Source organism: Gorilla gorilla, chromosome 13 (assembly GCF_029281585.2).
Source record: "Gorilla gorilla gorilla isolate KB3781 chromosome 13, NHGRI_mGorGor1-v2.1_pri, whole genome shotgun sequence".
Classification (NCBI taxonomy): domain Eukaryota; kingdom Metazoa; phylum Chordata; class Mammalia; order Primates; family Hominidae; genus Gorilla; species Gorilla gorilla.
This window is the reverse complement of record NC_073237.2, coordinates 106711757-106725739: the sequence shown is the minus strand read 5'-3', so window position 1 is coordinate 106725739 and position 13983 is coordinate 106711757. Positions and strand designations below refer to the sequence as shown.

At 36.9% G+C, this 13983-nt stretch overlaps 1 protein-coding gene across 1 annotated transcript in view; it reads left to right on the top strand.

Annotated features, from left to right (window-relative positions):
* The window catches only part of SVEP1 (sushi, von Willebrand factor type A, EGF and pentraxin domain containing 1), a 209799-nt gene that overhangs the window by 95375 nt on the left and 100441 nt on the right, over positions 1-13983 (top strand). Inside the window, exons 10-14 of the mRNA XM_004048429.5 lie at positions 2581-2688; positions 3782-3913; positions 4860-5054; positions 6542-6663; positions 9988-10099. Of these exons, the coding sequence (XP_004048477.5) occupies positions 2581-2688; positions 3782-3913; positions 4860-5054; positions 6542-6663; positions 9988-10099 (669 nt within the window). The remainder of the gene's footprint in view (positions 1-2580; positions 2689-3781; positions 3914-4859; positions 5055-6541; positions 6664-9987; positions 10100-13983) is intronic.

The following is a 13983-nucleotide window of genomic DNA, read 5'->3' as shown; positions in this document are numbered from 1 at the left end:
CTGTGATTTAACTTTAAAATTTCTGAATAAAATCAGATATTCCCAGAAAATCTTTGAATATTCAATTGTCATTTCTTTTGGCAAAATAGTAAATACTGCTGGATTTGTAAATTTAGCTATGAATTGACTTGATTTAGCATTCTCAAAGTACACTGACCTGCTATGAGCATTGCTTTATCCTTTATCCAGCAACTTGTTTTGAGCACCTGTTATAAGCCAGATGCTGTGCTATCTAGTGGAGATCCAAACATGAACAAAAGAGACTGCATCACTAGTCTACAGAGTTTACAGTGTAGTAAAGTAATAAACCTAAGGTCTTCACTAATAACAAACATGAGGAAAAGACAAAAATTGAACATATGTTCATGAGACTTGGCTTAAAATGGGAATCCTTATATTCTCACAGGTGCAGTTCAGTTAATTTCAGAGGATGTATTTGCATATATATCTTGGATAGGAATACTTGGTCTTAATGCTTGTGGCTACAATTTAATAGTTTACTGACCTCAAGTAAGTTTCTTAAGTTTGCCTCGTCTAACATTCCTCACCTACAAAATCAGAAAAATAATGTTTTTGCTATCTCCCTCAAACCTCAAAGGCATGTAATAAGAACACTTCAGATGTATAAAATGTATAATTAAATTAAAATTACTTTCTATACACCCTCTTTTTAATTTAATTTTATTTTAAGTTCCAGGATACAAGTGCAGGATGTGCAAGTTTGTTGCATAGGTAAATGTGTACCATGTTGGTTTGCTGCACCTATCAACCCATCACCTAGGTATTGAGCCCTGCATGCATTAGCTGTTTATCCTGATGCTCCCCTTCTCCCCCAACCCCTGAAAGGCCACAGTGTGTGTTGTTCCCCTCCCTGTTTCCATGTGTTCTCATTGTTTAACTCCCACTTATAAATGAGAACATATGGTGTTTGGTTTTCTTCCTGCATTAGTTTGCTGAGGATAATGGCTTCCAGCTCCATCCATGTCCCTGCAAAGGACCTGATCTTGTTCCTTTTTATGACTGCATAGTATTCCATGGTGTGTATGTACCACAATTTCTTTATCCAGTTTATCATTGGTGGGCATTTGGGTTGATTCCATGTCTTTGCTATTGTGAATAATGCTGCAATGAACATACAAGTGCATGTATCTTTGTAATAGAATGATTTATGTTCCTTTGGGTATATACCCAGTAATGGGATTGCTGGGTCAAATGGTATTTCTGGTTCTAGGTCTTTGAGGAATCACCACATTGTCATCCACAATGGTTGAACTAATTTACATTCCCACCAACAGTGTAAAAGCGTTCCTATTTCTTCACAGCCTTGTTAGCATCTGTTGTTTCTTGACTTTTTAATAATCACCATTCTGACTGATGTGAGATGGTATCTCATTGTGGTTTTGATTTGCATTTCTCTAATGATCAGTGATATTGAGCTTTTTTTCATATGTTTGTTGGCCGCATAAATATCTTCTTTTGAAAAGTGTCTGTTCATGTCCTTTGCCCACTTTTTAATGGTTTTTTTTTTTTCTTGTAAATCTAAGTTCCTTGTAGATTCTGGATATTAGACCTTTGTCAGATGGATAGATTGCAAAAGTGTTCTCTCATTCTGTAGGTTGTCTGTTCACTCTGATAATAGTTTCTTTTGTTGTGCAGAAGCTCTTTAGTTTAATTAGATCCCATTTGTCAATTTTTGCTTTTGTTGCAATTGCTTTTGATGTTTTCGTCATAAAATCTTTGCCCATGCCTATGTCCTGAATGGTATTGCCTAGATTATACACCCACTTTATTGCTCTTTACTGACATCCTAAAAACTCCACCACGTTCAGTCATGGCTTTGAAACCTGGCTCACTCACCCCACCTCACATCCACCCTTCAGCCAGAATTCCAGTGCTCAGCAACACAGACTCCCAGTGCTTTAACTTCTACTGTGGCTTTCATCCTCTCTCTCCTTTCCTCACTTCCAGGTTCCCACTCTTTTCTTTGTCTTCATCTGGAATTTGTCAACCTTAGAAATCTTTAGCTCCAACATTCCACCTCTGGACATAACCTCCTAGCCTCCCAGCAATAGCCCACTCACACTAACATCTTGCTTTATTCTGCAACATGACTCAGATCTCTGGCCCATTGTCCTTCTATTTAGCCATCTATTAGCCCTTGTCTTGACCCTTCAGATAAAAGGAACATCATGGGAATGACAGATGTGGTCATTTCATTCCTTCAGCTTGTCTGGAATGGTTCTCTTCCCTTCCAATTGGGTCAGCTCAACGACCGTGGACAGAACCCACAATTTAAATGCCTACCACATCAGGAATTGCCTTTCACACACTGTGACCAAGGTGATTTTAGAAAGGTGGCATTTTTTTCTTCAACAGATGGGGGAAGTATAGCAAAAGCAGCTCTTTCCTTTGGTGTTGGGGATCAGGGAAAAGATATCACAGGAGCCACAGAGTCAGCCTTGTTTCTTGCAAGCTCAAGGCTGTCTGCCAGCACAAGCCGACTTCAGTTCTCTTTTGAAAACCTCCTCATCGTTTGTGAATATCAGCTGTGACTTCTTTGTCTGATTTCATGTTCTTCAGATGTAGAACCACCTGTCATAGACTGGTGCAGATCTCCACCTCCCATCCAGGTCTCAGAGAAGGTGCATGCCGCAAGCTGGGATGAGCCTCAGTTCTCAGACAACTCAGGTGAGGTGACAGGGACTTTGTTGTCAGCATAGTAGCAATGAATTCTTTTTTATTTTAAAAAGCTTTTTAATGGGATAAAAGAGAAAAAGCAAATAACAACTGTCTAGGGAGAATGAATAATTATATAAGTTAACATGTTTTAATGCTAGAATAATTATAATTTAACATTATCAATCTTACCTATCAATGAGAGTTTTCCTAATTCAGTATTTCATGGGCATTTGTTGAACCTGCACTAGGTGTTGTACCTAGCAGGGTGCTAATGAATTTCTTTAGTCTCCAAGCTTATGTTGCTGTAGAATTATAAACCATGCATTTTATCGGCATCTCTACTGCACATCTATATATTCAGACTCAGTTCTTAAATACTTGACAAATAAAATTATAAAAGGTCATAAGAAAGTAGAAAAAAACTAAGCAAATACAACTGAAGTTTATTTTAAGGGTGTCAGTAAAACTCAGAAAACAACAAAAAAGGCAAATTAAGTAATTTCTTAATTTAAGTCCCAATGTCGTAGCAGACTTACCTATTGCCTAGTTGCTTTGTAGGACATCTCAAAGGACTTTCAGAAAATCAGTTGTTTGTCAAAAAAAGTCTTAATTTAATGGGGTTGTTGAATCTACTATTTCTATGTTACTGCATAAAATTAAATCTTTTATTTTCTACTAGTGGGCAAAGCAACACGGAATGCCCAACTGATTTGCATAAGTAGGACATGAAACTTCAAATTAAATAAGAGACTAATAAAGTGACTATAGGTTGGGCGCGGTGACTCACACCTGTAATCCCAGCACTTTGAGAGGCCAAGGTGGGCAGATAACCTGAGGTCAGGAGTTCAAGACCAGCCTGGCCAACATGGTGAAACCCCGTCTCTACTAAAAATACAAAAATTAGCTGGGCGTGGTGGCAAATGCCTGTAATCCCAGCTACTTGGGAGACTGAGGCAGGAGAATCGCTTGAGCCTGGGAGGTGGAGGTTGCAGTGAGCCGAGATCATGCCATTGCACTCCAGCCTGGGCAACAGAGTAAGACTGTTTCAAAAAAAAATATTGTGAATACAACCCAAAAATTGGCTGCCTTCTTTCCTTTCCAGGGGCTGAATTGGTCATTACCAGAAGTCATACACAAGGAGACCTTTTCCCTCAAGGGGAGACTATAGTACAGTATACAGCCACTGACCCCTCAGGCAATAACAGGACATGTGATATCCATATTGTCATAAAAGGTATTGTCTTCATAAGCCCCCAGAATTCTAGTTGACATTTAATACATGTCATTGCTATAGTGCTCTGTTTTATGAAAGAAAATAGGCTATGAGCATTAGATTTTTACAGTTAGAAGACTGACAGGTTTTGTTTAGGTTTTCTGTTGTCATTCCTTGACCTTGTGATAGATAAAAATGTTTTCTCCCAGAATAGTCTTTAGTTAACATTTTGTTAACATTTTCTCTAAGGTTACAATGTATTATTGACATGATCCTATTTTAAATGTTTGAGAAGACAGATTCTGAAAACATATTTGCTGCACAATGTTATCCAGTTTTTGTTTTTATTAAAGGAATGTCAAAAATAAGGGCAGGGCATGGTGACTCATGCCTGTAATCCCAGTGTTTTGGGAGGCCGAGGCGGGTGGATCACTTGAGATCAGGAGTTTGAGACCAGCCTGGCCAATGTAGTGAAACTCTGTCTCTACTAAAAATAAAAAAATTAGCCAGGCATGGTGGCATGTGACTGTGGTCCCAGCTACTCAGGAGGTCAAGGCACAAGAATTGCTTGAATCCAGGAGGCAGAGGCTGCAGTGAGTCGAGATAGCACCACTGCACTTGAGCCTGGGTGACAGAGCCAAGACTCTGTCTCAAAGTAATAATAATAATAATAATAATAATAATAATAATAATAATAATAATAACTCCAAGTCAGAAGTACTTTAACTTTTTTATAAAAATATGCACAACCTCTAATTACACATAGGTACAGCTTTTCAATGTATGTCAATCTAGGAACCAAAAAGTAGGTGTTGTCCTTCTCCTGCACTAAAGACATATGGTAAAAGCTTTTCTAGAAATAGTGATAGACAGGAGGAGTCCTTTTCAAAATTCTGCTTAAGCTCCTAGAATTTAATTTATGCTTCTTGTACCACTATATATGAATAGTACAATTTTTTTTACACAGGTTCTCCCTGTGAAATTCCATTCACACCTGTAAATGGGGATTTTATATGCACTCCAGATAATACTGGAGTCAACTGTACATTAACTTGCTTGGAGGGCTATGATTTCACAGAAGGGTCTACTGACAAGTATTACTGTGCTTATGAAGATGGCATCTGGAAACCAACATATACCACTGAATGGCCAGACTGTGCCAGTAAGTTTTAATTTTATTCTAGACTTCTTTAATGTGTGTGAATGTGTGTACATTTCTAAGTGTTAAAGAGGAAAATTGCCTTATGATAGGAATTAATGGAAAATGATGCCATGAATTTGAAATGTTTGTGAATAAGAGAATTACTCTTTCCTGGATTTAAAATATTAGTCACTAAAGTCTTATTATAGATTGTATTGCTGTAGGACAAGATTCAGTTTAAGGCAGAACCATCTGAGCCCTCTCATTATTTATCAGAAATATCTGGAGACTTGACAATATGTAATTCTGAACCTGTAAATATGAATTTCAAGTCTCACAGTGGCCAGGCATGGTGATGTATACCCGTAATCCCAGCATTTTGGAAGGCTGAGGCGGGTGGATCGCTTGAGCCCAAGAGTTCGAGACCAGCCTACCATCTCTACAAAAATATTAAAAAAAAAAAATTAGTTGGGCCTGGTGGTGTGCTCCTGTGGTCCCAGTTATTCAGCAGGCTAAGTTGGGAAAATCGCTTGAGCCCTGGACTTCCAGACTGCAGGGAACTTTTATCACATCACTGTACTTCAGCTTGGGTGACAGAATGAGACCCTGTTGCACAAAAAAATAGAGAAAAAACTCTCATAGTGTGCAGAAGAGCTACTTTAAAATAAAATCTAACATACATGATGGAATAAAGTACATCAATCATAGTCTCTTCATATTTGATTTAGATTTTAAACTATTCTATAATCTTAAATATACATTGTTATAAAAATAACCTAATGTATTCATTTAGTGTAAATAAATACTCTTTGAAGTGAATCTTTGATCCACTACCATATATGGAATTTAAATACCAGTGTCTTGGAAAAAAATGTGAAACCCACTTAACAGAGCTATTTTCCCCCCAAACTGCAGTAGTAAATAGAAACAATACCATTCACCTCTTTCACAGATTGAGACGGTGGGATGCTAGTAGGAGACTGTCCCTGAATTCTTTAGGGGCATTTTGCAAATCTACCATGCAAGCTTTTGATCCAGGGAGAAATTCGTCTTTATGACAATTACACTTTCAAGGAATATGATTGCACAAAAATAATATTTAGAAATGTTTCAATGCCTATTTTTTAAAATTATTATATGTATGCTATATAAGATATAACAACTTTGAGCCAGCCAGGATTTTTCAAAAATTCCCAGGAATATAATGAAAACAATTTTTATGTATCTTCTTCCCTTAAATACTCATTTTTTGTATGAATGGAAGATAAAGAATCATATATCAGAAGCAAAGTCTTCACTGGATAACTGAGTCCAGTGCTGCTTGGTGCATGGTTTATTATGATCATTTAATGCCTAGAAACTCTCCTTAACTGTCATCTCTTGTTTTTATAATAATCCCACAAATTATGTTAGAATTAAAACATTCAGTTTCAATTATTTCATAGAAAGTCAAATCTTTGTTTTAAAAACACTAACCAACTGAAGCTGTTTTGTCCAACATTTTCTAGAAAAACGTTTTGCAAACCACGGGTTCAAGTCCTTTGAGATGTTCTACAAAGCAGCTCGTTGTGATGACACAGATCTGATGAAGAAGTTTTCTGAAGCATTTGAGATGACCCTGGGAAAAATGGTACATCAATAGTGGTCGTTTATTGTGTGTCCTTTTATAAGCCTTTCATAACCTTTCTGAGTCATTTACAACTGCAATTTCTCATCCTATTTCCCTCTTCTTTGTGATCCAGACATGTACCTAATATTTAAAATTATTCATAGATTTTGAACTTCTAGAATGACTTAGAAGTAAATATGCATTAAAACATTTTTGAATCTTTAAAAACATCCTTAGGAAGTCAGAGAAGCTTAAGGTCTGGATGGTTGGAGAATGCCTTTATTATTTAAAGTTTGACAAAAATGCCGAACATTGTAGGTGGTATTTTGTTTATGGTAAGAAGATAATTGGACACTTAAAAGATAATTGTACATTTAAAAGATTTAAAAGATGCATTTTTGTTTAGAAAGGACTCTTACAACAATTATAAAAAAAACAGACCAGGCGCGGTGGCTCACACCTGTAATCCCAGCACTTTGGGAGGCCAAGGAGAGTGGATCACGAGATCAGGAGTTCGAGACCAGCCTGGCCAACATAGTGAAACCCCGTCTCTAGTAAAAATACGAAAAAACTAGCCAGGCATGGTGATGTGTGCCTGTAATCCCAGCTACTCAGGAGGCTGAGGCAGGAGAATCACTTAAACCTGGGAGGTGGAGGTTGCAGTGAACTAGATCGCGCCATGCACTCCAGCCTGGGCAACAGAGCAAGACTCCGTCTAAAAAAAAAAAAAAAAAAAAGAAGAAGAAAGGAAAGAAAACAGAGCAATATATGTAACTGTATTGAACATCTTCAAGGCAGGAACCATGCTAGATACATATTTGTATGCCCTGCAGACTGGGTAGCACTTTATTTATTTGCTAACATTTTATTGTGCTGCTTACTGTATGCCAAGCACGTTACAAGTACACCTAACATATTAACGAATGTCCATTCAAAAACACTTGGTAAAAACGTTATATTTAAATCTATTCAATAAAACCAAATTCCAAAAAGAGAAATAATGTTGTCACTGTTACTAGCAAACCAAGAAAATATTACACCCATTAGGCCTCTGTTACTATAGACCTATACTTGAAAGGCAACAATACACTCATACTAATTATACTCCACCCCAAAGTGGTGAAGAAATCTTTAAAATATTAAATATTTTTGTGTGTGTTAGACTCAGTGTCTATCAGACACTAAATTGTAGCAGGTTAAAGATGCTGTAAGGGGTTAGAATGTGCTATTAAATGCTTATATATTCATTTAGTAAATATTTAGTAAGTATGTCCTATTCCAGACACTAGGGATTTAGATCTGAATAAACAGGCAAAACTCCCTGTGCTTATAGAATTTACATGTTAATGAATAGACCAACAATAAACAAATTACAAGGAAAATATGTAGCATGTCAGATGGCGTATGCTATGGAATAAAATGAAGCAGAAGATGGGAAAGCCTCACTAGGTTCCTGTTTGAGAAGAGACCTGAAAGAGTGAGGCAGTGAGCCACGAGCATATCTAGGGGAAGAGCGTTCCAGGCAGAGGGAGCAGCAAGTGCAAAGTCCCTGAGGCAGGAGTGTGTTTCAGAGTTTGAACCACCGTAAAGATGTCAGAGTGGCAAAGGTAGAGAAGATGACAGGCTGAGTGACAGATGGTCAAAAAGATCACATGGGGAAGAGGAGATGGGGGTAAGAAGAGAAATCAGACTGTGGAGAGCCTTGAAAGTCACTGTAAATCTTTGCCTTTTACTCTAATTAAATGGAAAGCCATTTGAGGGAACAACTTACTGATGACTTTGGGCTCTAGGAGGAGAGGGTAGGAGAGAGTAAGAAGACCACATAGGAAATGAAAGCAAGAGATGATGGTGGCTTGGGTGGCACTGGAGGTGGTGAGAAGTGAATGGATTTTTTTTATATCTTCTGAAAGTAGATTCAGTAGGACTTGCTGATACATTGGAAATAGATTGTGGGATAAAGAGAAGAGTCAAGGAGGCAGAGCATACAAGGGCATAGGTCCAGGTACTGGGTACTCATGGGGATGGAAGTGTGTGAACGGAGGCTCTTTTCTGAGTTCAATTTTGATCGGCATAAAAAAAATGATCATCTGAGAGTAAGAATGGGGAGGAGTTGTTGGAGGCTTAAGAAGAGAGAGGTGGTGTAAAATAATTTTCTAAGAAAGGATGAATAAGCATGCTAAAGAAATGTAGTAAGATTGGCAGCCAGCAGGGTTACATTTTTTCTCAAGCCTTAGTTGACTGTGTAGTACAGGTGTGGAGAAGCAGAACGATTAATTTAACCAAGGGTAAGTGTTGTCCAGGCAAACAAATTGAGGAAGAGGCATGCAAGGGAGGAGACATTCCATGGTGATGGATCATGGAATCTTAGATGGGTAAACAAGGACATGAAGACATGAGTGGCTAAAGGAGAGGCACTAGGGTCGATGGATTATACATTCTGATGAAGTCAAGGAACTGTTGGATTCCTGAGAAGAGGAGAAGGTGCCGTTTCTGACAATGACAAGGTCTGAGGGTATGACTACGGGAGTGAGTGACAGAGTAAGGCTGGAATACAAGAGAGAAGAGGGAAAGGAACTGAGAATCCAAGGAGATGGAAGAGTTTGCTAGGTGACTATAGAAATCACCAAGAACTATAACAGGGACAGTTACCAAATGTTCTTGGAATGAGGGAGTGACGCAGAGGGGAAATGCTGCAGGTGACTGTCACCAGAAGGGTCAATGAGTGGTAGAGTTGACAGCATGAGCTTCAGAACTGTGAGCCTTTAAGGGGATGTGAGGGAGTTTGATCTGGAAACAGCAATGAAGAGTGAGAAGGACCTTCCTCCACCTTCAGGCCTGCCCCCAATTCCAGAATTCTGGAATTTCTAGTATTTCTAGAATATTTTCTGGGAAATGTTCCAGAAAATTGGAAAGGTTTTAGGGCAAAGGTGAAGAGAACATAAAGAGAGGAGGTAGAAAATAACAGATTTGCTGATTACTGACTGAGCTTCAGAGGGCATAGAGGAAGGCTTGGGGGATTGGGGAAGAGGAGTGGGAGATGGGGTCAGAGAAAGTGTTCCAAAGAGCCATATAGCCAAAGTTTAGAGACAGGAGATATCCCAGGAGCACTGGACTTCTCATGGTGAGTGACATAAACAGAGATAAAAGGTGTGAAACTAATCCTGGTGACCAGCAGTTAGAGGCTGCAGGGGAGGAGGGTCAGAATCCCTTTGAGGAATGTGCAGAGCTCTGGGGCCCTCCCTTCCCTCCTGCTGATGGAGACATGAAGGCCAGGGGAACAAAATGTTTATCCAAGGCATGCAGAAAAGTGATTTACACTTTATCCTCTTCATTTTTTACTTGCAGGTCCCATCATTTTGTAGTGATGCAGAGGACATTGACTGCAGACTGGAGGAGAACCTGACCAAAAAATATTGCCTAGAATATAATTATGACTATGAAAATGGCTTTGCAATTGGTAATTAAATTCTGTGGCATCAGTAGTTGGCAAGACTAATCTGCAAAATAAGAATAATTCCAGAAAAGTGAGGCAAACTAGAAACATTAACTTCTATTAATTTATTCATCAAGTATTTTAGGATGGCTAAATAATTTGATAATGTGCTGAAAGATCATTAAGGATATATCAAATTTTAGTAACAAAAATTATGTAAAATTATTTGCCAGGATTCTTAAAAATGACAAAAACTAAGAAAACTAAGTCACATATGCTGGTAAAATTCAAATGTTGATGTATCCTAAAAGAGAATAGTAATAAAGTCCTAACAGCAACTTTTATATGGCATTCAGTGTAAGTTACAATGAAGTCATTAACATAAAACAGTTACACATGTAAAATATTCAGATTCCTCACCAAAAATATGTTAAGATTCCATGTATTCAAGTCTAATATATCTTTAAGTGGAATTTTGATGTTTTCTCTATGTATACTCTGAACATTTTTATTAAGATTATTTTTTGCCAGGCATGGTGGCACACACCTGTAGTCCCAGCTACTTAGGGGGATGAGGTGGGAGGATCCCTTGAGTCCAGGAGTTCGAGGCTGCAGTGAGCCATGATTATGCCACTGCACTCCAGCCTGGGCAACAAAGTGAGACTTGGTATCAAAAAAAAAAAAGATAATAATGATATTGTTATCAAAGGAGTGTAGTGGTTAAACACGTGGACTCTACAACCAACTACTTAAGTCTAAATCCTAGCCTCACTACCTACTAGCTGTGTGATCTTGAGCAAGCTATCAACACACTCTGTGCCTCAGTTTCCTCACCTATAAAATGGGTATGTAAGAGTATTCACCTCATGTGACCATTTTAAGCATTAAATGAATAAGTACAAGTCATGTGTTTAGAAGGTTATGAGATGGTAAGTATTAATTCGCATTACGGCAGACATCTTTTCCATTTCGAATACTAGTCATGTCTGTAATATTTTTGGTGATTTAGCATTAAGAGTGATGTTGACTGTTGCTTTTGATTTTTAAATTTTTTAAAATATCATTTGTGCATATGTTTATTATACAATTTTTAAAATGCTTAAAAACAAAAAATGAAATCAAGATAATCCACAACCCCAGAAATAAGACTGTTAATACATGTATATATTTATAACTATATATGTATGTAGATACACATATATATACCATACTATATATACTGTATATATACCATACTATATATACTGTATATATACCATACTATATATACTGTATATATACCATACTATGATATATACATATTATTATATATATATAACTGCTTATTGTATATATACTGATGCTATTTTGAACACAAATTCTTAGTTAACATTGTATTGAGGACATTTTCATTCACTAAATATCCTACTTCAGTACAGTTTGAATAGCCACATATTATCCCATCGATCAGTTTACCATAATTTATAGAAATAGTTTCCTATTGGTAGATTTTGGGTTATTTTTGGTTGTTTACTATTATGTACAGCACTTTAGTGAACATTTTGGAAATTAAGGTTTTAGATAGGAAAAAGTAAGGTGGCATTGTCAGTAACATATCTAGAATAATCAACCCTCTTCTGCTAAACACGATCCAGGTTTCCCCTCCCAGATTGTTGCGGTAGGTTTTGGGGGCACAAGGTTACACCTAGAGAGAGTCAGTTGTCATCACAAGTCTATGAGATGAGCGATATTTGTCACCTAATAAGGGTCCAAATGGCAGTTCTTGAGAAAAAAGCATGGGCAGGTGGCACACGTGATCCTGTGATCCTAAAAACAAGCATTGCTCCCCAAATGTATTCCCAGTAGAAAGTCACAAGATCGGTGTAACATTTATAACCATGCCTTGGAAGGTCATAATGTATGAAAAATAAGCAACCAGTAAATATAATAAAATCAAGTTGACTTCATAATAATCATGTAATATAAAATTAAAACTAGGCCAGGCAAGGTGGCTCACACCTGTAATCCCAGCACGTTGGGAGGCTGAGGTGGGCAGATCACCTGAGGTCAGGAGTTAGAGACCAACTTGGCCAACATGGTGAAACCCCATCTCTACTAAAAATACAAAATTAGCTGAGCATGGTGGCATGTGCTTGTAATCCCAGCTACTCGGGAGGCTGAGGCAGGAGAATCACTTGAACCTGGGAGGTGGAAGTTGCAGTGGGCCGAGATCATGCCATTGTACTCTAGCCTGGGCAAAAAGAGCAAAACTCCATCTCAAAAAATAAAATAAAATAACTAAAGTGAAATGCAATTTTTGACCTGTCAGATTAACAAACAAGAATTATAATACCCACAGTTGGCAAGAATGTAGGGGAAAAAATCATATTCATACATTGTATAGAAAGGAGAAATTAAGAGGGCATTTGACAATATGTATCTAAAGGATTTTAAATGCCCATGCACTTAGACCCAGAAATTTCATTTCTAAGAATATTTCTCAAGGTAAAAATCATGCCATTGTGCAAATATGTACCACATTTCATAAATTTTGAGATGCATATTTTTCCTTTAGACCTGAAATTGGGATGTATCTTCTAACCAATGGTATCTTAGATTTGATTAAATACCGTATGTGCAAGGATATTCTAAACATTTGAAATAACCTAAAAGTCTAAAAATAGAAACTGTAGGTTGTTTGTGTTGTACCATACAAGAGAGTATTATGTGGCCATTTCACATAGAAATGCCATAAAATTTGAAAAAGATTACTAAATAATACGTACATAGTATAATCTTGTTTTGTTAAAAGTGTGTTGTTTGTTTTTATTCCAGGTTTGTGTGTGTGTATATGTATGTATGCACATATGCATAAATGTATATCTGTGTGTATATTTATACATTCATAGTGGGGAAAAAAAGCTTGCCTAAAATGTTCATGGTGATTATTTCTATGTGGTAGAATTGTAGTAATTTTTAATACTTTTCTCTTTGCTCATTTTTTTTATAACAGCTACTTAATGCTTGTGGAGAAAATGTTTAAGTAAAAAGACGATATTAATCCCAGTTAATTTTAATAGCCAAAGCATAAATAAAGCCAAAAAGTTCACAAAACAATTTACTTAAGTGGAGAGGCCTATATAAATATAAATTATTGTCTAAAGTACATAACAAAACAATAGAATGTCCAGAATAATATTAATATAGTTTTATAATAAGTCAAATACTGAGTTTGACAGCTTATATATTTTGTCTCATTTAATCCACAGACAAATCTATCAGGTAAGAATCATCTCTATAAATGAAGAAACTGAGGCTCAGAAAGATGAAAGTAACTTGACTAAGATTATACAGCAGCCTACATCGAGAAGCCACAATCTGAACCCATGCAGTTAATCACAGTGATATCAAGGGCATCTAGAGAATTCCATGTACCCTTGTTGCCTCCAGTGTGGTTGTATGATAGAATCATTTAACTTATGTGCTGCCTTTGAAAACTACCCTTACCTTTAAAATATGATGAAAGCATCTTGAGTAATCTTCATGAGAGGAGATCTATTTATGTATATTAATAGTTTATAAGGCCAATTTTAAAAAAAGAAAAAAGGATTGGAGAAAGCCTTGCAAAGAAATAGAAATTGACTAGAATTTTGCACCCAGCTCTTATTTACCTCTAAAATTTACCTCTAAAGCTAAAATAATTAACTATTAACTCAAAGATAGAGTGGTATAAATGCCCTAGTAGTTCCATAGAGACTTTTCTTTCTTCTTTTAGTATTATTCATTGGTAATCTGTATTAAATATGAAGTGATCAAAAATTACAATATATATAACATTGTAGACCAAACCCTGTATGCAGTATGTTATGGGCATTTGAGGAAATGGTCAAGTGTAATTTCACTTATGGCTTAACATTAGAACCTAAACG